The 24,262-nt window shown below is 48.9% G+C and overlaps 1 protein-coding gene and 1 long non-coding RNA gene across 3 annotated transcripts; one reads left to right on the forward strand and one right to left on the reverse strand.

Annotated features, from left to right (window-relative positions):
- Positions 1-477: 477 nt before the first annotated feature.
- Positions 478-3,405, reverse strand: LOC308579974. Its single transcript, XR_014004661.1, has 2 exons — positions 3,278-3,405; positions 478-1,469 (listed from the first exon to the last, which is right to left on the reverse strand). It is a non-coding gene; the product is annotated as an uncharacterized lncRNA (long non-coding RNA).
- Positions 3,406-3,536: 131 nt separating this feature from the next.
- LOC308579972 (transitional endoplasmic reticulum ATPase-like) lies at positions 3,537-24,161 on the forward strand. 2 transcript variants are annotated; one of them, XM_081181065.1, is made up of 18 exons: positions 3,537-3,555; positions 6,995-7,106; positions 8,409-8,581; positions 10,148-10,290; positions 11,915-12,045; positions 12,552-12,683; positions 14,256-14,358; positions 14,686-14,819; positions 16,209-16,344; positions 16,688-16,800; positions 17,644-17,808; positions 18,457-18,579; positions 18,753-18,965; positions 19,838-20,016; positions 21,616-21,745; positions 21,977-22,135; positions 22,366-22,517; positions 23,377-24,161. In XM_081181065.1, exons 3-18 carry the CDS (start codon positions 8,415-8,417, stop codon positions 23,480-23,482), a joined length of 2,286 nt encoding a protein of 761 aa, XP_081037191.1. In that variant the 5' UTR covers positions 3,537-3,555; positions 6,995-7,106; positions 8,409-8,414; the 3' UTR covers positions 23,483-24,161. The 2 variants fall into 2 exon arrangements, with proteins under 2 accessions (XP_081037191.1, XP_081037190.1); XM_081181064.1 differs by lacking the exon at positions 3,537-3,555 and adding an exon at positions 4,205-4,383.
- Positions 24,162-24,262: the final 101 nt, after the last annotated feature.

Raw genomic sequence — 24,262 nt, forward strand, 5'->3', positions numbered from 1 at the left:
AATAATGATGGTATGCTTTTCCTTACTATTTTACCTATTAAATGGGGTGTTTTTTTAAAGTCACTTGTAAAATGAAATATTACTTTGTTATCTTAGGCTACAGGCCTAAGATAACTCCTCTTAGGAATCAATCACTTATGCACACTAACCTGGGAGTAGACTCAGTGGAACTTAAGTGGAATTTATGCATCTAAAACACGCAATAATCAGGTCAAATGAAGATTGGTGGAAGCCTTGGAGCTGTGCTAATTTGCTGGGGAAATGCAGAAAAACATGGTCCTTTATACTACAAAGATGCTTTATTCTGGTTAAAGGAACCACGCTTTTATGCCTATGATACAAGCACTTAATCCCCTTTGGCAGCTATTGTATACTGCCTCCTATAGCCTCTGAACAGCCATGTGAGCTAGTTTAGGCTGAGAGTTGGTGACTGGAACAAAGTAGAAACTGAGCAAAAGCAAGGATGAATTAAGCAAGTTTATAATATGAAACTCCACATGCTCAGAGCATATTTATTTATTATTTATCAAAGCTGGCAAAATATATATATTTTTTGCAAACAAAAAAGTTATAAAACTACACATGCTCAAAACCTTTCTTGTGCCATAACAGATTGCTTTATTTAGTGGTATCTTATTTGATCCTTTTGAGGGGAAGGTGGTTCCAATTTTGGGAACTGCACCAGGGGTCCTCAACCACCTTAATCTGGCCTTGAGTACTGGGTGGAAAGAAAACCCATCTAGGCTGTTGATATCAGCTGACAAACAAGTATATGGCATCTTATGTAGCTGCACTGTCAAAAAGGGCATGCTATATACTGTGCTTTCTGCAACCCTGCCTGGTACCACAGCATTTCCTAGTTTCAGCAGCTACCATGTGCTCTGCTTCACACATTAAAAGTGACCAATGTCCTGGCCAATCATGGCTCTCTCGCAGCCATGGTACATGTATTTTACAACACTGTATAATTATAAAACAACTCATGTTTGTAACGTGCACAGACAAAACACTTAGTACAAGCAGCAGCCCCGTGTTAGAATAGTACTCACAGAAGATTTCAATAGCAAGTGTCACTTTGTATGAGCACTTGCAATCCTGAAATCTGTGCTGATGCTGGCAAGATAGATGGTATTATCCCCAGTTTGCCAGTGAATAGTACTGCAATAGACCATAAGAGGTAGCAAAGTCATTTCCCCCGAACTGGCACATTTTATAAACATTTCAGATGGCATATTACTTCCTGAAGTCACACCGTTCCAAGGCAGCGAGTTCCCAGTTCACCTGTGCCGATTTTCATCCTGGGCTTCTGCAGCTTGTTTCTGCGAGCCACAAGGATCTTCAGCAGCCCTTGCTGGCTTGGCTGCCTCCTTGGCTCCTTGGCTGCAGCTTCTTTTGTGGGATTCCATCTGGCTGTGCTCAGTGCCAAGTGCCCAGATGCATTCCCCTGCCTCCTCCCCAATGCAGGCATCCTGGGCATATGGCAGAAAGTAAGCAGAAGGAATCAGTTATCAAACCACAAGATGATAACATAATGTCAGCAAACCTTTGGCTGGCCCCACAGGAGAAAAGGGAGGGAGGGTAGGTGGGAGAGAAAAGATCATTACTGAACCACAAAAAAGGCTACTATTAAAAACATCACTGGAAACTAAGCAGAATGAATGAACAGAAATCCTGGCATCAGAACTGGCAATACAGTATTGGGAAAACCAGCAAGAGCACATTTCAGTCTCCCGGGACACTCCATAATTGACCTTAAGGTGGCTATACAGTGGTACCTCAGGTTAAGTACTTAATTCGTTCCGGAGGTCTGTTCTTAACCTGAAACTGTTCTTAACCTGAAGCACCACTTTAGCTAATGGGGCCTCCTGCTGCTGCCGCACCGCCAGAGCATGATTTCTGTTCTCATCCTGAAGCAAAGTTCTTAACCCGAGGTACTATTTCTGGGTTAGCAGAGTCTGTAACCTGAAGCGTATGTAACCTGAAGCATATGTAACCTGAGGAACCACTGTACTGTATTGGAACTTCAAAGGGAGAATGCTACATGAAACAGATAAATTATGCCTCATCAGTAAGTTCGGTGCTATCACTTGTGGATAGAATAGACACAATGGATTTTTATCACACAATACAGTGGTACCTCGGGTTACATACGCTTCAGGTTACATATGTTTCAGGTTACAGACTCCGCTAACCCATATATAGTGTTTCAGGTTAAGAACTTTGCTTCAGGATGAGAACAGAAATCATGCTCCGGTGGCCCGGCAGCAGCAGGAGGCCCCATTAGCTAAAGTGGTGCTTCAGGTTAAGAACAGTTTCAGGTTAAGTACGGACCTCCGGAACGAATTAAGTACTTAACCTGAGGTACCACTGTATATGCTAATTGATTTACCAACGCCAGAGCTTCTGTTAGCAACACAACTGTTAATAAGGTAATTATCACCATCTCTACTTTTCACATTTTATTTCCTTCTGACCTCACTGTTTACAACCCACACCAACTGTCTCTGCAACTAAGAGCAACACTGAGTACACCTGATTATGTGAACTGTAATCTACGAAAAGTTATGCCACAATAAATCTGTTAGTTTTCAAGGTGCCACAACAATTTGTTGTTTTTAGTAGAGATAGTAACCCAACAGAATCGGAGTTGATCCCATGAAGCATGAAGATTCTATGGCACAGGACAGGAGGGTTCTATGTGATTTCTGCTTCATGGTTTCTGAAACCTATTCACAAACAAGACATAAAAGGGGTCTTATTTCTGAATAATTCATAACCATAACATTAGCTCGTGTGGCTGACTGGTAGCTCTGGAACTCCTTCCACCTGGATGCTCAAAGTCCAAACCGGAAGCATTAAAAAACTTTACATGGGCTGGAAGTTCTGTTGACCAAGACTGAGCCAATAGAGACGAAGCTTTCTTTCTTTTTACCTATATATTATGGGTCGAATTTGCACAGCAAACTGTGAAAATACACTCATACACGGAGGTTTTCACAGTATATGCTGCCAAGAGCCATGGGCGTAGCCAGGATTTTTGTTAGGGGGGCAGGACCGACTGTCAGTTAAGTATTTCTATTGTTTTACTTGATCTGGGGAAGGCAGCTGCCCCTCTGCCCCCGCTAGGCCATCGCCCGTGCTAAGAGCCAGAGCAAAATAGGTATCCCAAACTCCTGCTATCTCACAGTTTGTTATTACGGGATATAGGCTTTCATCCGACACGCTTATTAAATTCTAGAGAAAGAGAGGTCCAAGATTAAAGCGAAGAAACACACACCTCGCAAATATAAGGGAAGCATAATCGAAGGCCACCAAAGCGCAAGCCTTCGGGGCGGAGCAAGACAAGCAGCCGCGTTTATACAGAGCATAGCGCCACCTGCAGGGTTCGTAAAGAGTGGGCGCAAAACAAGGCTCCGTTCTAACGACAACATGATCGAATTACGCTAAACTGCTGCTGGGAATGGAAAGGAAGGTGGCCTCTCTTCCTGTGCTGCATCATGCACGAACATCTCGCCTGTCAAAAAATTCATAGTGGTCAAGTCAAAAGCAGCCCTGGTGAGGGAACAGAGAAAACGGCAAATGCAGAAGGACTGGGGGTTTATCCGGCATTACTTGCAAGTTTATCACCGTCCCTAAAATCCATTGGTCTCTCTCTCTCTCTGTGCAGACAACCGGTTGAGAGATGCGTGTCCGGAATCAACTCTCACCCTTTCTTCTGTTCATAGCAGCCAACTCCTAGGGGCTGAGGTCCCTTCGCCCCCCCTAAAATATTTGAGCCCCCCCCCCCCAAGTTAATAGGCAATGCCATTCAAATAGAGTGCGTGTGGTCGATTACGCAGGGCGGGGCTTACCTGCCCCCCAAAAATAATTATTCCAATTGGCACCCCTGCTTCTGTTATCCATTAAGCAAGAACGAGCGAGCCGGAGACACGAGTGTGTGAACGAGGGAGGGGACCCCTCCACTAACGACTCCGGTTGTGTGGAGCCACACGAGCGTGTCAGCTGCCCTCGTTCGCCAAAACAACAACAACAACAACAACGCCTGGCTGTTTATCTCCGCGGAGGCCCCGGCGGGGAGGCGGGCAGCAGCCTCCTTCGCTTGGGAAACTCCTGGCAGGGCCGTGCGGGGAGAGAGGGCGGGCCAGGCAGGCGGGCAGGCAGGCAGGCAGCAAGCGGGGCGGGGGGCAGAGCTGGGCGGCTTTCCAAGTGTCGCGAGCGAGGCAGGCGAGGAGCGAAGCAGGGCACTCGGGCAGTGGCCGCGGCGGAGCCGGGGGACGCGGAGCAGCCGAGGCCTTGCAGCGGAGGACGCGAGCGGCACGCCAGGCCAGGGGAAGCCCCACGAAGGGCCTGCAGAGCAGCCAGCATGCCCGCCTCCGGAGGGGAGTAAGTTCGCCTCGCGCGGCAGGACCCAACTTCGCCTCCGCCGAGAGGACGGCGCGCGGCGAAGGGGCGGCTCGGGCTCGGCACTCCTCCCAACTCGCCGCAGCCGGGGGGGGGAGGCTCCCACCTCTGGCCCGAGCGGGGCAGGGCTCGGGGGGAGGCAGGCGGGAGAAGCCTCTCCTTGGGCCTCGCACTTGGAGGAAACTTCCCCCCAAGTTCGGCGCTCGCTCCCTCGCTTGAGCAGGTGCTGAAGGCCTTGGGCGCGTTTGTTTTGGTGTTGCTAATGCCTGTCTCTGGCTACTCTCGTGTCGTGTGAATAGCGGCCCCCCCCCCCGTCCCCGAAGCCTGGCAGGAGGGGCCCTTCGCTCTTCTCGTATTTCCCAAGTTGGTTGTTTGGGAAGCCGGACTAGGGGGCAGCTGATGTTTATATCCGACAATGATCGCACCACATGGGCATGGCTGGACGGGGAGGGGAGCGTTGCTAGGGTATTTATAGGTTGTGGAATCCGACCGCGACGCGAGGCTGGAGGGGAAAACATGACCCCCCCTCCCCTCTCCTCCCCTCCCCTCTCCCTTCCTGGCCCTGCCTAGGTATTTGCGTTTCTGCTCTGTCGCTCAGCATCAGCTGTGCCAACAGAATGCAACAAAGAGTCTGGTGGCACCTTAGAGGCCTAGGGTTGCCATAGTTCAAAAAGTACAATTCCTGACACCAGCAGATTTGTTGTTGAGCTTTAGTTAGGAAGACCCCAAAATTGTTGAGCTTTTTGGGGGGAACCTCCCCTCAAAATAGTGATTTTTTAAAAAAGCTTTTGGAGCAGTTTCTGCCGCTTTTTCCGTTGCGTTGCCATACAACCGGGTTTTCCCAGACATTTTGCCAAAATTCCCCCTCACACCATTTTTACACCCGAAAACCAGGACAAGTCAGGAATTTTCTTGTCATATGGCAAACCTATAGAGGCCACAGTGTTTATTGTGGCATGAGTTTTTTGGGGGCGAGAGAGCTCACTTTGTCAGATTCATCGCTGAGAGGATTTTTGTCTGGATTCTCGTGATACAATAAATACAGGACACAAGATTTGGGTTGGTTTTGTTGCATCAGACTCAGTAACTGCTGTACCACCCCCACTACCCTGCATTTGCCACGGAAATGTTGTGTCTACTAGAGGACAATGGTGTAAGTTGACGAAGGCTGTTGTCCTGTACATGCTTATCTGGGAGTAAGTTCCACTGAAGTTGATAGGGCATGTTTCTGAGTAGGCAACTTGCAGGAATTGCAGTGTGTATGAAGGAAGTTGCTCCCCCTAAAAACAAAAGAAACATCCAACAAAAATGTGCAAAAAAAGTATTACTGTACTCATTTGTTGCAAAGGATTCAGATGTCTTTCCTCCAGATAGCTAATTTCTCCAGCCTTCAGGCCACCTATCCAAATACAGCTTCCAGTGCAATAAATAAGTGTTTCGTCTTGTGTCATGCCTACAATATCAGCAACAAGGATGTCATTTAGAGAGGGAAGCTCAGTTTTCTTCCTCAACAATTTCAGGGTGCCTTCATTGATGTAAAATAATTGCCAATTGTTATTCTTCAGGAAAAACTATATATTTATTATTATGAGATATAAAAAGTATCCACAATAAATGCTCTTAAAATAATATTGTTTTGATGTTTTTTGTATTTATTTTAATAATTCCATCTGGAATGTATCCAAGACCAGGCCTTTGAAGTTTGCTGTGACTCGTGACTTGAAAGAGCACACCTTCTTCCACCAGTTCCCATTTCATTTTAAACGAGGGATGGGGAATGTCTTCAGCTGTTGTGCAACTGCATCTCCCACCATCCCTGATTATTGGCCATACTGCTTGGGGTTGATGGCAGTCAAAGTCCCAACAACTTCTAGATCCATTTGAGTCTGACTGAAGGCCTGGTTTTCAGGGTGAAAACAACCTTGGTCACCCTGACTGATGACTTAACAGGAGAGAGGGAGAACTGCAACCCTGTTGCTAGAAAAAAAGCTAGTAGCACACAGCCTGGGTTTCTGGTAGAAATGGAAACCTGCAAATGGCCATGATTCTCAGTGGATGTGGAGCTGCATTCCTGAACCTGGTGCCCTGCACATGTTTTGGACTACAACTCCTATCAACCCAACAGGGCCTGATGGGAGCTGCATCCCAAAACATGGATTGCACCAAAGGCTGGTGTAAAGTGACATTACTGTATCTTCCTGCAATATCTACAATGAAACTCCTATACATTGTAGTCCTCCTCTCTTCTCTGACACTTACAGTGGTGCCTCGCAAGACGAAAATAATCCGTTCTGCGAGTCTCTTCGTCTAGCGGTTTTTTCGTCTTGCGAAGCAACCCTATTAGCGGATTAGCGGTTTAGCGGCTTAGAAAAAGGGGGGGAAAGCGAAAAAAATTGCAAGACTCGCAAGACGTTTTCGTTTTGCGAAGCAAGCCCATAGGGAAATTCGTCTTGCGAAGTGCATCGAAAAACTGGAAAACCCTTTCGTCTAGCGGGTTTTTCGTCTTGCGAGGCATTCGTCTTGCGGGGCACCACTGTATCTCTATGTGAGCATCCACGCACCTGAGAGACCTCTTTGATGTTCTGTCCTGTAGCCCCAAGGGAGAGGATTATTCCACAGCCATCCTGCGCCAGAAACATCGTCCCAACCGCCTCATTGTAGATGAAGCGGCCAATGAAGACAACAGCATTGTGAGCCTGTCTCAGGTAACTATAAATCTACTGCTCACCTTTCCTGCCCATAGTGTCCTTTGCCCCACATTCCACAGTCAATTTAGCCGTTGTCACTGCTGCTTCATTCTAGACCGTTGCCCTCTGCTCCTTAGCTAGTCTGGCCAGGCCAAATCAAATCCTGCATCCAGTGAATATAATGGCCCCATCTCACTGAAGGCCAAGAACCAGTGCAGTACAGCATGGGGAGGAAGATAGTTCTACCATATAGTGGTGGGGAGGGGAAGTGGAATCAAGGGGAGGAGGTTGGGGTCAAGGGGTGCCTGTCTCGTGGTGCACATCCCCTGGTCATAATCCTTTATTGAACATAATCTTAGCTGTTAGGGGCTCGAGCAGGTCAATCCCCCAGACCCTGCCACATTCCCCCTCCCCCCCTCGTGTCCCATGGCTCTTGGAAGGCAGTGAGCGCACTCAGTCTATGTTGGGCCATCCTTCCCCTTTCTTTTTAGCTTACAAACTAAATTTATGGGGAAACTTCTAAATATGTCAAGCCACTCTGTGTGTGTCTTAACTTTTTGGGAAGAAGGGCAAGATATAAAATTCCAAATAACCAGTGGTAGTTTGGGGTTGGGTCATGTGTGTGTATTTATTTTTTTGTTATAACTGTTAATTATTTGGTTGGGTTAACTGATTTTAACCTATAAGATAAAGAAATATTGCTTATGTCCATTAGACTCAAAAATGATTGCTCGTCTGCCTTTCCTAATCTATAGCTGAGAACTGCACGCATATATTTTGTGTCACAAACATGATGTGATGATGTGTTGAGAAATATACATAAGCAACCCATGTGTGCAGAATTTTGCCAAGGCTGATGTGAGCACATGATTTGAATTCAAACATATCTTAGATTTGCCAATATGCAACAGAGGTACCTAAACGATGTTTTATTCTGTTTGATGTTTTATTCTATTTTTTAATCTGTTGGGAGCTGCCCAGAGTGGCTGGGGAAACCCAGCCGGAAGGGCAGGGTATGTATGTATGTATAAATAAATAAATAAATAAATAAATAAATACTAAAAAAAAACACCCCATAGATTTGATTTTCTCCAGAAAGACAGGCAATAACACACACAATGGATATGCAAAAGTATACAATTTCCGTTCTCACAATGCCTTACAAAACACACATTGCAAATACATCACAGGCATCCCACCTGCACAAACAGATGCGCCACATTTGACCCCGCAAGAACCACATCATGAAAACACACAGACAGCTGCATGTCATCTCTTGGGAAGTGACCTTGCCTCAGTCCCATTCTTGGTCCATCGCAGGCCAAGATGGAAGAGCTGCACTTGTTCCGGGGGGACACGGTGCTGCTGAAGGGGAAGAAGCGCCGGGAGACAGTCTGCATCGTCCTCACGGATGACTCCTGCCAGAACGAGAAGATCCGCATGAACCGCGTTACCCGCAACAACCTCCGTGTGCGCCTCGGAGACGTGGTCAGGTGAGGCCTGTCCGAATGGAACTAGGGGCAGGAAGAAAGCATAGGAAAGGGAGTTGTGCTGTGAGTGTGCTAGGGTGAGTGTGCGCTGCTACAGGGAGCACCAGAGGGCAAACTGTGCCACACAGTCAGCAAAGGCTCATTGTGGAGCTATTTTAAGCTTTTGGAGGGAATCAGCCCTTGTTATTGGTACAGTGGTACCCCACAAGACGAATGCCTCGCAAGACGGAAAACCCGCAAGACGAAAGGGTTTTCTGTTTTGGAGGCGCTTCGCAAGACGAATTTCCCTATGGGCTTGCATCGCAAGACGAAAGCCCATAGGGAAATGCTGGCGGTCGGGAGCAAAGACTTTCGCCCACAGCCGGCCTTCAGAAGAGGACCTCTTCTGAAGGCCGGCAGGGGGCAAAAGTCTTTGCTCCCCCCCCCGCCTGCCTCCCCCCCGCCTGCCCCGGGTGATCTTAAAATGCTGGCGGGCGGGAGCGAAGCGTTCGCTGCCGACCCCCAGCATTTTAAAATCTCCCCGTGTCCTGGGAAGATTTTAAAATGCTGGGGGTCGGGAGCGAAGCGCTGCAGACCACCAGCATTTTAAAATCTCCCCGTGTCCTGGGAAGATTTTAAAATGCTGGGGGTCGGGAGCGAAGCGCTGCAGACCCCCAGCATTTTAAAATCTCCCCGTGTCCTGGGAAGATTTTAAAATGCTGGGGGTCGGGAGCGAAGCGCTGCAGACCCCCAGCATTTTAAAATCTCCCCGTGTCCTGGCCCCGCCGCCCCATTTCGGAAAGCTCTTCCGAAGTGGGGAGGGGGGGGCGGGAACACCTGGCCCCGCCGCCCCACTTCGGAAAGCTCTTCCGAAGTGGGGAGGGGGGGCGGGAACACCTGGCCCCGCTGCCCCACTTCGGAAAGCTCTTCCGAAGTGGGGCGGGGGGCGGGGACACCTGCCCCATCCGCCCCACTTCGGAAAGCTGTTCCGAAGTGGGGCGGGGGGCGGGAACACCTTCTGAAGGCGGGCAGGGGGCGAAAGTCTTTGTCCCCCCTGCCTGCCTTCCCAGGGGCTTTTAAATCGGCCCGGACAGCGGAGAAGTCCTCCGCTGTCCCAGGGTTTTTTAAAATGCTGGGGGTGGGAAGAAAAGCCCTTGTCCCCCCCCCCCAGCCTTCAGAAGAGGTCCGGGGACAGACTGTCCCCGGACCTGGTCTGAAGTCGGTTTCCCTAGGAACGCATTAATTGATTTTCAATGCATTCCTATGGGAAACCGTGCATCGCAAGACGAAAAAACCGCAAGACGAAGAGAATTGCGGAACGAATTAATTTCGTCTTGCGAGGCACCACTGTAATTTGCATGTGCACATCCATCTATATGTATACTTATTTGAAGTTGTCCAGCATGGAATCTGTTAAATTGGAATCTATTAAAATTGGGGACAATGCTAGAGCTTGGGAACGGCTGCTGTGTTGCACACCCAGTATGTTGCATACCCAGTAGATCCAGCTTGTTCCTGAAGAGTGTGTTTGTGCATGTGTGCTTGCACTCTGCTACATTACGGAAGCTAGCTGAGCCTTCCCTTGTCTAGTGTGCAGGCTTGTCCGGATGTGAAGTACGGAAAGCGGATCCACGTCCTGCCCATTGACGACACCATTGCAGGCTTGACTGGGAACCTCTTTGAAGTTTACCTCAAACCCTATTTCCTCGAGGCCTATCGACCTGTGCACAAAGGTGAGGAGGGGCAACACTAGGCCTGTCATAAGGAAAAAGGCTAAATGGGAGGGAGGCAGTGCTGGAAAGAGGGGCCTTCGACCTGGAGGTGAAGGGGGCTGCAGTGAAGACAGCATCAGCACCCAGCATGGTGGGGTAAATGCCAGGTTCCATGGGCCCCAGAGACCCCACCACAGCTGATGCCAACCTCTCTTTGTGCTCTTGCTCTCTCCCACAATTTCATTACAGTGGTACCTCGGGTTATATACGCTTCAGGTTACATACGCTTCAGGTTACAGACTCTGCTAACCCAGAAATATTACCTCAGGTTAAGAACTTTGCTTCAGGATGAGAACAGAAATCGTTCAGTGGCTGCACAGCGGCAGCAGGAGGCCCCATTACCTAAAGTGGTGCTTCAGATTAAGAACAGTTTCAGGTTAAGAACAGACCTCAGGAACGAATTAAGTTCTTAACCTGAGGTACCACTGTATTGCTGTAAGATAAAGCGCTGGGCTAAGTAGCCGAGGGGACGCGGGTGGCGCTGTGGGTTAAACCACAGAGCCTAGGATTTGCTGATCAGAAGGTCGGCGGTTCGAATCCCCATGACGGGGTGAGCTCCCGTTGCTCGGTCCCTGCTCCTGCCAACCTAGCAGTTCGAAAGCTCGTCATGTGCAAGTAGATAAATAGGGACCGCTCCGGCGGGAAGGTAAACGGCGTTTCCGTGTGCTGCTCTGGTTTGCTAGAAGCGGCTTAGTCATGTTGGCCACATGACCCGGAAGCTGTCTGCGGACAAACGCCGGCTCCCTCGGCCTATAGAGCGAGATGAGCGCGCAACCCCAGAGTCAGTCATGACTAGACCTAATGGTCAGGGTTCCCTTTACCTTTACCTTTAAGTAGCCGAAGCCACTGCTACCTTGGTGATTTGTGTTTTATTTATTACTATCCTTACATCCCACTTTTCCTCCATGCAGCTCTAGGTGGCACCCATGGTTTTCTCCCTCCTCATTTTATCCTCAAAACAACCCTATAGGCTGAGAGTGAGTGAGTAGCCCAGCGTCTCCCAGTAAGCTTTGTGGCTGAGTGGGAATCTGAACCCGTCTCCCAGGTCCTGGTCTAGGAGTTTAGCTGTTGCACCACACTCACCTCCTCCACACTTCTGGGCCCCACCTTTGGCATGTGCCACTATAGGAGTGGAGCCTAGAGGCATTAGAGATAATAAAGTTGGTGGCTGCTGCAGCTGCCTCACCCAAAGCTTATCTTTACAGCACCGAGCTGAGGGAGACCTGGCCAGCTGGACTAGTGCCACTGCCCATCCCTTCTGCCCCCGGAAAACTTTGGGGAGGGCTGACAGGAAGGTGCTGGGGAGAGGAGCTTCTGGAGGGCACCATGCCAAGGGACTAACTTGGCACTGGTTCTACTTCTAAGCACCGGGGAGATTGTTTTCTCAGTCTGAGCACAGTTTGGGGCTGGGTTTGGCAACCCCACTGGGATTTATATTCCCAGTTCTCTTGTTTACTTGCAGGTGTTGCCTTTTCCTATTTTGCCCCAGAACTGTCACTTTCCAGCCTTTGTTGTGGGTCCTCAGGTTAGCATACCAAATTCGAAACCTTTGGAGCTAGCAAGGTGCTTCCTCTTGTCTTCCCAGGTGACATTTTCCTTGTGCGAGGCGGGATGAGGGCTGTGGAGTTCAAGGTGGTTGAGGTTGACCCCAGCCCCCACTGCATCGTTGCTCCTGACACCATCATCCACTGCGAGGGGGAGCCCATCAAGCGAGAGGTATGTATGGTCTGAAGAGATGCACCTCAGGGATGGGAGAGCAGGCAGCTGGATTATGGTTGGGCGATTATTACTAGAAGCCATTCAAGCCGTTTGGATAGTGTAGAGGCACAGGATTTTGAGGGTGGGATATGCTGTACAAGATCAGCACTGTCCAGTTTGTTTGGTACATGCAAATAACTGTGGTCCTCAGTAAAATTTTATTTTTTAGAAAATAATTCTGTGGAAGATGCACCTCAACAAAATTGAAGAGAGGCGTAAGGGGAGCCTTCTGAGCTCTCAATGTTGTTGGACTGCTACCTCCTATCACCTCTAACCAGCATGGCCAGTGGTTGAGGTTGACAAGAGTTTGTAGTCCAGCAACATCTGGCAGGGCCCACAGAAGAGTTAAGACACGAATCCTGCCTCCTCAGTTTACTCAGCATGCTAACTATGTCATATAAGCTTTGTGGGACAGGGTGCTCTGTTGTTGAGATACTTTCCTGCTCACCCCTCCGCTCTGTCAGGATGAAGAGGAAAGCCTCAATGATGTCGGCTACGATGACATTGGGGGCTGCCGTAAACAGCTGGCTCAGATCAAGGAGATGGTGGAGCTGCCCCTGAGACACCCAGCGCTCTTCAAAGCTATTGGTGTGAAGGTACGGCAGGGGAAGTGGGAAGGCCAGGGCGTAATAGCTTCCAGAGGACCATTCTTCACTGTTGTTCATGAAACGTATTACAACAGGGGAAGCCGATGTTGTGCCCTCTAGGAACTGGAGACTTCAACTCCCTGAGCATTGCCCATGCTGGCTGGGACTGGTGGGAGTTGTAGTTCACAACACCATACTAGCTAACCCTGTGTTGCAACATTCTTCCATAGGTTGCGATACGATAATCGATAAAATACCGTATTTTTCGCCCCATAAGACGCACTGGCCCATAAGACGCACCTAGTTTTTTGGGGGGGAAATAAAGGGGAAAAAAATTTATTTCCCCCCCAGGTGCGCTGCGCTAATCCCGAAGCTTGGGGCGTGCGGAGCTCAGCACGCCCCAAGCTTCTGGGTGCCGGCAAGGTCTCCGCTAGCCGTGGGAGAGCCGGGCGCCTCTCCCAGGGCTAGCGGACAGCTGCGCTAATCCCGAAGCTTGGGGCGTGCGGAGCTCAGCGCGCCCCAAGCTTCTGGGTGCCGGCAAGCAGTCCACTAGCCCTGGGAGAGCCGCACGGCTCTCCCAGGGCTAGCGGACCGCTGCGCTAATACAGAAACTTGGGGCGTGCTGAGGTCAGCGCGCCCCAAGCTTCTGGGTGCCGGCAAGCAGTCCGCTAGCCCTGGGAGAGCTGGGTCTCCCACAGCTAGCGGATAGCTTCCTGAAGCCTGGAGAGCGAGAGGGGTCGGTGCGTACCGACCCCCCTCGCTCTCCAGGCTTCAGCGAAAGCCTGCATTCGCCCCATAAGACGCACACACATTTCCCCTTCATTTTTGGAGGGGAAAAAGTGCGTCTTATAGGGCGAAAAATACGGTAATCTTTATTGCCATTGTCCCATAGAGAACAACAAAATTGAAAAAACCTACATCAGACATTCAAAAACGTGGATGAGTATTCCTTCTGCTTTGTTCCCACCACCTTTCTCTCTAAGCAGAATTTTCTGTGTCATTCATACTTCCACTCCTAAAATAAGCAAGAACCCTTTTACTGTTTCCCACATCGTAGGCTCTCTTGGCTTCATTGACCAAAGCATCTTTTCTGGCCCATTGACCAGGGATGGCCCGAGACATTTTGGCACCATTGGGGTGGCTCATGAGGCTCTGCAAGGGCTCCCCTTCAAGGAATAGCCCTTGTGAAGCCTCACCACTGGGGGGGGGGCAGCGTGTAAACTCTGCAAGGGCTTAGCTGGGGTGCAACACTGTGCACTGGAATGCCTCCCTCTCGACAAGACTCTTGGCAAGTGAGGACTTCCACAAGGCTTTGCTGCTGGTCTGTTTCCACCCCTAGGGGCAGGGGAGACCAGCAAGCAACACACTGCCGCTCCCCTGCCGCAGAAGCCTCCTTTACATGGTTTGTTGTAGGAGCAGTGTGGCAAGGTACCACCCTCACCTCTTCCGTTGCCTGAGGCGACTGCTTCACCCCGCCTCATGGGTGGGCCAGCTCTGCCTCTGTCACTGTTGGAGGACCTAATTATTTTGCACGGACTCTCCTTATAGGACTCCTCTGCCTTCCCTCCTTTCTTTCCCTAGCCTCCACGAGGGATTCTTCTTTATGGTCCCCCTGGCACTGGGAAAACACTTGTTGCCCGTGCTGTTGCAAATGAAACCGGAGCCTTCTTCTTCCTTATCAATGGTGAGAAATACTGTGTGAAATGGAGGGAGGGAAGTTGTGTGGGTGATCTTAGCAAAACCTATCCATCCATTCTTCATCCATTGAGGACAACCACTCTAATCCTTCTTGCCACCCAGAAATAGATGGAGGTTAAGATTAAAGTGAAGCCGGTGTACAGGAGACGTATAAACTCCGGGCTGTGACCAAAGCAGGCACAGCAGGACTGGCAATAGTATTTTTGATGCCATGCCGTTTCATTCTCCAACCGTCCTCTAGAGCTTACTCTAAAGTACAGAAGAGGCTGTTTCATAATCTAAGACTTAAGTATTGTCTTCTGTTCTTCTACAGGCCCAGAGATCATGAGCAAACTGGCTGGGGAATCGGAGAGCAACTTGCGCAAAGCCTTTGAAGAGGCAGAGAAGAATGCTCCAGCCATTATCTTTATTGATGAGCTGGATGCCATTGCCCCTAAGAGGGAGAAGGTGAGAGATGGCATTACTGGGAGCAGATAGTAAAGTTATCCTACTTTGCCCAAAGACAGCTGCCTGTTCAAACTGGGATCCTTCTATGATGGGCTGCTCCCATCTCAGATGTGTTGGGAAGGTATCCTCAATGCAATAAATGCAATAAACTGCCTCCAGAAATGTCAAAAGCAACGATATCTCACCATTAGGTGAAATATTAGTTTAAACGAAGCCTGTGTGTTTTCCCTCAACACACACACATATGCACAGAGAGAGAGAGAGAGAGAGAGGCTGAATTTAGCCAGAGGTATGCTGGTCTTTCCCCAGTTGTATTCCTTGGGAAATGCTGGTGTGTGATATTCTTTGGGGCTGTTGATAGCACTGGCACATTCTGTAAAGCTGTTCAGCATGAAATGAGAGAGGAGATGGCAGAATGGAATAAACCCAGTCCTGGATGTGCTTAATGCTGTGATGGAACAGGAATCATTAGGTTTTGTACCAGGAACAGTGATTCTCTCCCAGCCTGACACTAGCAGGAGCCATGCTGAGAGAGCCTAGTTCCATTCCCATCACAGTTACCTTCAGCTTGGCGGTAAGTCTGTGTAATGTAGAATACAGTAATCCTTTCTTGGCATTATACTGCTGGTGCTTCTCAGAATGCTGCAAAATCCTGTCCTATGGATCCAAGTGCAAGAGAGGCGATGCTGCAAGGGATGCACCCCAATCTTTTGCCCTGTTATGGTGCTCACCTTGGGCTCCTCCTCCAGATGTTTGCTTATGGGGTGTTTACATGTCTTCCCTTTAATCATTCATCCCATACTTTTCAATGCATGTTACTTTTCAAACTGCAGAAAGCCTTTTTAAAAAATAAAGTGGATTTTGTTGGGCTAGGGCAATAAACTGCTCTAATCCACTCTTAACTGCACAAACTTGAAATTCCTGTGAGGTCTTGAATCTTTCCACAAAATCCTGACCATCTGGAGGCAGCCATACATTGCTGTACAGTGGAACCTCTACTTATGGACATAATCCGTTCCAGAGGTCCATCCACTGGTCGAAATGGTACGCTAGAAGAGGTTTCTTGAGCGCGTGCACATTCGGAGGTAGTGCACTTCTGCGCTTTCGCAGATGGCAGAAGCCACTTCCGCGCATGCACGAATTACAGCAAACCCAGTGTTTACTTCCGGGTATGCCACGGACGCAACTTGGAACGTCCACAAGATGAGGTGTATGTAAGTCAAGGTTCCACTGTATCTCCCAAGTTTGCTCTTTGTGCACATCTACCACCACTAGGGGTAGCCGTGTCCAAAGTTTTATGCCTAGGATGGATTAGTTTGACTCCTAAACTAAGGTATGAGAGCCAGTTGTTGTTCCAGCATTTCTTTCAACTTTGGGCTCCTGTTTCAGACACATGGAGAAGTGGAACGCCGCATTGTGTCCCAGCTGCTCACACTCATGGATGGCCTGAAGCAGCGCTCACATGTGATAGTCATGGCGGCTACGAATCGGCCCAACAGCATCGATCCTGCACTGCGCCGGTTTGGTAGGAGACTGTCCTGCATTCTCATCCATCTGCCCTAGGAACTCTCCTCCTTCTCCTCCCTTGGCTGTGAGCCTTAAATCCATTGAGGAAAATGCCAGAGTCCCATTGTCACAAGTTGCTCCTAAAGATGCTGGCTGTAACAAGAGACAAGTTTCTAGCTCTCTTGTTTAATCCATGGGGGCCTTAACCTTCCCAGATGCTAACCCATCTCCAGGGACACATCCTAACTACTTAGTCCCACTTCCCATTCATTGTTCCCTCATCTGCAAGATATGATAGTTATGAGGATGAAGGAGTGTCGTTTTTGGTAGTTCTGGGCTCAGTGCTCCTTTACCCTCTGCAGGGCGCTTTGACCGAGAAATTGACATTGGGATCCCAGATTCTGTGGGAAGGCTGGAAATCCTGCAGATACACACCAAGAACATGAAACTGGCTGACGACGTGGACCTGGAGAGGGTGAGGAGCAGGCAGTGGAGGCCCATGGGGAGGCAGGGTGGATCCAAGGGACACTTGGAGATGCATGGGCTCTTTAGAGCTTGGTAAGGGCTGCATTAGGCAGGAACACTTATCTCTTGATTTCTGCAACATGTCTTAATGAGCTGTCACAGGTCACACACAATAGGTGGAACACTCCATCTCACACTCCTCAAGCCATGCCTTTCAAGGATGCCACTTCCCACACTGACCAAGAGGTTCAACATCAAGTGACGCACCTCATATGTGACCCAGGTTGGGTGGGAGGATGGAGGTTAAGAGCCATGGCCCTAGGTGCAAAGATGTGGTGCACATGAATTATAGTAGCTCTCAGGCTACTAGTGGATAGCAGGGTATGCAGGAAACCTAAGGAGACAGCAGCATGCTTTGGGGATTCCCTGTGTGTGCTTGTCAGGGCGTGCTTATCCTTGCTCAGAGACTGGGTGACCTCAGGGTGTGACAGTTCCAGAAAGTACCCTGTATAGAATGCAGGGTGCTCTACATTTGCCTGAGGTCAACTGAGGACTCATCCACATTTCCATTTGCCCCACTGCTTTCCCCTTGGGGAAACCTGCAGTTTAGCGCTGAAATGGAGCAGACGGCAAACGTGTTTTCTGCAGATTGGCATTTGTTCAGTGCTAAAAGAGCAAGTTTGCCAGCAGTCTTATTGTTTGCTGATTACACCTCTAGCTACAAGGGAAGGCTCTTTGCATCATTAGGAGAGGCTCACTTTCCTTAGAAGCTGCTTCAGGAACCCTTAAGGAACTGTCCTAGGGAATGACACCCCATGGAATGCCCCCTCCAACACACAGTTTGTGATTACAGGTGGCCAACGAAACGCACGGGCACGTGGGTGCTGACCTGGCAGCTCTGTGTTCTGAGGCAGCGCTCCAAGCCATCCGCAAGAAGATGAGCGTCATTGACCTGGAGGACGACACGATTGATGCTGACATCCTCAATTCCATGGCTGTCACTATGGATGACTTCCAGGTGGGCCAGCTCTTGGCAATCCAATAGCAAGAGCTCTTAAGCTGAATATGTATAATATAGCTGTTACCCCTGCTCACTTTGTTCGCCAACCCCAGTGGCCCTACCAAACCCACTTCCCCCTTGCTAACCCCCCTCCCATTACACCCCCAGTCTCCCTGTTGATCCCACTGTTGCTGCTGCTGCTTGAGACAGGAGGAAAAAGCCAGCATTGAAAATGTGGGCTTCTTTCTTGTGCTTTCTTCAGCTGCAGCAGGTTTTGTGTATGTTTGTGTGTGAGAAAGTGAGTGTCAGAGCAAAGCTTCTTTCATCACTTTGTCCTCTCCCCCTCTTCCCTCCATCACTGCTGGTGTGCTGGGAAGCCAGAAAAGAAAGACAGCACTTCAAAATGCAGGCTTTTTTCCTCCTGTCTTCCACAATGCAGAGTGACTTAGACCTTCCCTTTTCCACTGTGCCTTCCTGCCTTCATGCACCTCTGGTTCCCTCCTCCTCACTGACTTTGGTCGCCCACATACTTGCTCACTTGGCCAAAGTGCCCTGGTGTTCCTGGGTTGCTCTTGGGGGATTCTATGGGAAGCAAGGAAGGAAGCTGCTGCCTCTGTCCAGGGAGGCGCAGAACTTCAATGCTTCATGCTCTCTTCTGCTTTGTAGTGGGCCCTTGGACAGAGCAACCCGTCAGCACTTCGCGAGACTGTAGTGGAGGTTCCACAGGTCTGCTGGGAAGATATTGGAGGCCTGCAGGAAGTCAAGCGTGAACTACAAGAGTTGGTGCAGGTCAGTAGCAGCATGGTGTGGTTCAGCCCCCAGATAGGAAAGAGAAGCATTAATGTGCTGCTTCAAAACTGGTACAGCAGAAGAGTGTCCTGACTACATGGTCAGTAGGGGGGAACAGTCCCAGTTCCCTAACACACCCTAACACACACCCCATTCCCTCTCACCCTCAACAGTTTCCAGTGGAGTATCCCGACAAGTTCCTGAAATTTGGAATGACGCCATCACGAGGTGTGCTTTTCTATGGACCTCCTGGCTGTGGCAAGACCCTCCTGGCCAAGGCCATTGCGAATGAGTGCCAGGCCAATTTTGTCTCCATCAAGGGGCCTGAGCTGCTCACCATGTGGTTTGGAGAAAGTGAGGCCAACGTCCGTGACGTTTTTGACAAGGTACAAAGTGGATGCAGGGTGGGGCAGATGAACACTCACTTGGGCTCTGGATAGCTTTCAGCTTCAGATAAAAGCATTTCTCTCTTACCAGGCCTTTGAGAAACAGCAGCAAGCCATTTTTTAGTGTTGTCAAATGAATGGGGATGTATACTGAATTCTAAATGTGGTATTCTATAACTCTGTAAGTAGTTTTTGGATTGTTTTATGTATCTTAGTTGCAACTGGGCCTGAGGCCATGTAACAAAGCACAGGATATATGGTATATTTTATGGCTGAGTGAAGAAGCAAATAAGTAATGAGAGGGCAGGAACTGGAGGTTCCAACTACTTTCCAGTAGCCCATATGAAGAACCAAAAGCAAAGGAGATTGTAGCAAACCTCCAGACTTTATTATCATTTTAAAAAATGGCAGAGGAAATTAGGGCACTGATTCCAGAGACTTGGTTGTTGTTAAGGGAGGCCTCTGGTGGTATGTTCAATAAAGATTTGCCTATCAGTCTTCCACAGGGAGCAGATATCTATATAGTTTCTATATAGTCTTTGTGGAATACTGTTTCTCTGCTGCATTCTTATTGGCAGCCTGAAGATCTGCCCACTAAGCACTCAGCGTTAACTAGGTCCTTCCTAACATATTACTTGGGAACCACTGAGCTACGAGCCTCCAGCTCTTCATTGCCATTAGGTGTGGGTGGCTACCATCCAGCCCTCAGTTCACCACCTTCACCCTATAAATAGGGACAGGCAGCTGGTGTAGCCACTGCTGGGGATGCACTACACAGGGTAGACGTGGAGCCTCTGAGCTCTAGATGCAACCCTGGTCAGCCCCATCTCTTCTCCATCATCCAGCTCACACTGGTACCTTGCATCCCCCAGGCCAGGCAGGCTGCTCCCTGCATCCTCTTCTTCGATGAGCTGGATTCCATCGCCAAGTCCCGTGGTGGCAGTGCAGGAGACGGCGGAGGTGCAGCTGACCGTGTCATCAACCAGATCCTCACAGAGATGGATGGCATGACCAACAAGAAGACAGTTTTCATCATAGGTGCCACCAACAGGTAAAGAGGGTGGGGAAGGGAGGGTACAGTTGGGTGGCCAAGTCATGCATAAGAACTGTGCTGGGGTCTCCTCTCAAAGAAAGCTGCTCTGTTGACATATGATCAACACCAGACTGTTTGTCCCAGTGCAAACTCAGCCACTTGGCCCCCAAATTCTATTCCATTTTACCCTCATTGGGGTGGAATGCAAGAAGGCCTTTTTTTGGAAAAGAGTTAAATCAGAACCAGGTCATTAGAGGTGAGTCCTTAGGGCAGTGGGGAGGGACCTCTTGACTGGATCTCAATCTCAAGGCTTCCAAATGCGGACTGCAGTTATATCTCCAGGCACACAGTCTTCCTCAGACCATGTCACTACCTGATGACACTCCAAGTAGTGTCTCTGTCTCTCACTAAGGAACGAGAGAGAGGCTTCATTTCCCTGCTTCATGCTGAGAAAGGGAACCCTCTTTTCAGGTTGGCATGGGAGGTATTCACTTAAACTGTTGTTTCTTGATTCGCTGATGGCAGGGACATGTGGCTTGAAGTTTTGTATAGCCTCTGCTCACTCAAGCTTCATTTTAGTTTTCACCCAAGTCAGACATTTTTTCCTTATCGCTTCCTCTTATCGTTTTCCTTATCTCTTCCGCTTTTCTGCCTTTGTGATCAGGTTTATTTTTAGTATTTTGCCTGCCCTTATGTCAATTCACCCTTCCACACAGGCTGCATGAGTTAATCCTACACTCCCTTTAACCTCACCCTCAACACCCCAGAGAGTGTACCTGGCATAAACTGGATGCTAGAAAGGCATGGAAAACTTAAATTCAGAGGATGGACACCTGTAGAAACCCCAACAGTCTTTTGTCTTGTTCCATCCAACTTCACTAGGTGAGAATGGGTCCAACCAATGCCCAGTAGATCAAAGCCTACATAGTCCTAGCTTATGAATCCCAACATTTCCCCACTCATTTACAGATCATGGCACATTCCAGTAGGCCAGCAGCAGCCCTTTTCACTAACGCTAGCAATGCTGCATTCTTTATGTGGCGATGTGCTCACCAGTGTGTACATTTGCCAGGCACTGAAAGTTAGAGCTCCACACATCCATAGAAGCAGCCTTTGGAAGGAGGGTTCTTTGGAAGGAGAATGTTCTGTATCACAGCTTCCCTTCATGCAAAGTTACACCTCCTTCCTTGCTAATTCTTATCCGTCACGACTATAGAATCTGCTCTTTGCTTTAAGCTTGGTTACCGATGAAACTAAGAGCTTGAGTGAGGAGAGCCATGTGTCGCTGCCTTGGGGGAATCAAGAAACACAGTTCTCTAAGGGGATGGCTATTCCCGTTGACCATAGTGAATCCATATTCCTTTTTCAGCCCACAGCAGGGAAGCTAAGCGAGGAAACCTTTAAGAAGAGTGATTGCTGGTATGCAGACCCTGACTGCTTTGCTCCAAAGGAATGTGTATTTCTGGGTGAAAAATATTCCCTTTCCCTGCCTTGACACCTGTGAATGGATACCCCCGTCTGTGCTGTTGCTGAGCTGAGCTGAGATTATCTAGTGCCTTATCTAGGGTGAAGCAGCCAATATACCTTGAATATATTCTCTGTCTCTTTGGCCTCCAGACCAGACATCATTGACCCAGCCATCCTTCGTCCAGGACGCCTGGATCAGCTCATCTACATCCCCTTGCCCGATGACAAGTCTCGCATAGCTATTCTCCAAGCCAACTTGCGAAAGTCACCTATCGCCAAGGTCAGTGAAAGCCAGGACTGAACACAGGGGAGGGGAGGTGAAACAGCATGGGAAGTAGATAGTAGAAATGGGGATAGGATTCTGAGACCACATCCTGGCCTCCACCACCACAGTCTTCCAACAGAGGAGGATGTATTGCACAAAAGGTATGTTTATCTTCTTCAAACAGGGAATGTTTTTTCTGTGTTGGCAGGACCTTTCCAGCAAACTCATGTTATCTTTCTCCAACAGGATGTGGATTTAAATTACTTGGCCAAGATCACACATGGCTTCTCAGGTGCTGACCTCACTGAAATATGCCAGCGTGCCTGCAAACTGGCCATCCGTGAGGCCATCGAGATGGAGATCAAGGCAGAACGGGAGCGTCAGCGTCATAAATGTGCCGCCATGGTATGGTAGCGAGACTTCCCCACATCCCAACAGGGCCAGGCAGGATTCCTTCCATTGCCTCATGCCCTGCTCTTCCCCTCAGTAATATATTCTGCATAGTATTCTGGGAACTTTATGGCCACCCCCCATCATGGGGCCACAGTGTCCTCGATTGCATTGATCTCACAGGGCTTTGGAGCTTGTAAGGATGCAGCTCAACAACATCCCCCCCCCCCGCCCTTTTGTGATAGGATGACGATTATGACCCCGTGCCAGAGATCCGACGCGATCACTTTGAGGAAGCAATGCGCTTTGCACGCCGCTCTGTCAGTGATAATGACATACGCAAGTATGAGATGTTTGCCCAAACATTACAGCAAAGCCGTGGCTTTGGCAACTTCAGGTAATGTTGGAGAACTTTTTGCTTCCTCTGCCCCAAGCTAGAGTTTCACTTCAGTGCAGTGGACAGGGCCTGGGTGAGGAACTTGGCCCCACAGATGTTGTTTGACCAGAACTCCCATGGCTGGGATTAGTGAAGGCTGAAGTTCAACAACATTCCTAGGTTCCCCTTTCCTAGGATAGGGGGAAATTTGTTCTTTGAAACAAGATACAGGAACCTCAGCTTGACTCTACTATGTAGCTTGACTCTCTACTATCTACCTTGTCACTCTGCTAACTTTTGTAAGTTGCTTTGGGTTGCCTTGGGCATGATAAAGGGACTAACAAATTAAATAAATTAAATAATAACAGTACTATCAAGATTTCCGAGGGTTGCATTCCATCATCCCAACCAACTGAAAATAATACTTTTTATTATTAAGTGTATGACCCAGTGAGGGCTCTCAAGTTAGTTTAAGATGTTAAATTCCATATACAAAGTAAAGGGTACCATTCAAAATAAGTGCAATAGAATTAAACACACACACACAAGCTAAAATAAACAAAAGACCATTCAAAAACAGCATTGCCCTGACCCAGCTATGGAGATCCACAGGCGGTACCTGCAGACTCTGAATTGCAGGTATAAATTAGATGTGCATTCAGATGCACATTAGAATTAGCACCTGAGTGAGGATACAGTCCCTCCATATTGCATTACTTTAAACGGGATGGGTTTTTATGTGCATTGGGATGTGCATCACATCCACATTATTTTAACACCTTGTTTATGTAGAGTACAACCAGATCAGTGCCCACATTCATAAAACAGAATAACCCAACTTTCTCTTGCATGAAACCAAGGCCATTCTTTATCTCCACAGGTTTCCATCTGGAAAGCAGAGCACCAGTGGAGAGGGAAACAGTGGAAGCAGCAGTGGCCAAGGAAGCCTCTTCCAAGAGGAGGGCGATGATGATCTTTACAACTGATTGTGCAGGAAATGCCTCCTTTTTGCTGGCATCATTTACCCTGTATTCTCATAGTTATTGTGCTCTTTAATGTCAGGGCTGGTGCTTGAGCCCCAACTCCTACCCTCATCCTTGTATGTGGAATCTGAGCTACCAGAGGCAAACTCCTCGTCCCTGATTTGGGGGCCAGATGCCTCTTTCAGTGTTTGTGCCTGTCTCGGCCACTACCAGGAACCTCATGGCACCGACAGCCCTTGCATTTGTTGGGTGTCCAAGGCAATACCCATGGAAGTCACCAGGGGGCAGCAAAAGCCTAAGCAGCTGCTGGATCAGAGGCAAAGGTCCATCTAGTCTGGCATTCTGTTTCCGCCAACCAGCCAGATGCCTCACAGGGTGCAAAGCTGCCCACTTATCCCTTGATCTCATCTCAAACTGTCCCAAGCTGGTGCCTGCATCTTGTAGCATATGTATTGATGGCTCCCACTTTTTTAGAAACCAGGGAACAGGAGGATCCTTTTGCAAGCCGACCCAGCCTGCTCCCATTAGTCCTTTCTTATTCCACAGCAAAGACAGTTTTTGAAGTCTGCAGTTATGCATGAAGCCAATGAACTCCAGTTTGTGATACCAGTTGACAGAGATTTCTGGATGTCTTAATAAACTGAAAGTGCATGCCCCTTATACTGGGAGGAATTTTATAAAAGCCTGAAGTGTAATGTCTTGTGTGTGCAGACTTCACATCTGCAGGGGCTGGAATGGCTTGGGGCAGCAAGCTCCAGAATTGAACAGGCAGGGCATGTTGGC

This window comes from Podarcis bocagei (assembly GCF_964188305.1).
Source record: "Podarcis bocagei genome assembly, chromosome: 2".
Lineage (NCBI taxonomy): Eukaryota > Metazoa > Chordata > Lepidosauria > Squamata > Lacertidae > Podarcis > Podarcis bocagei.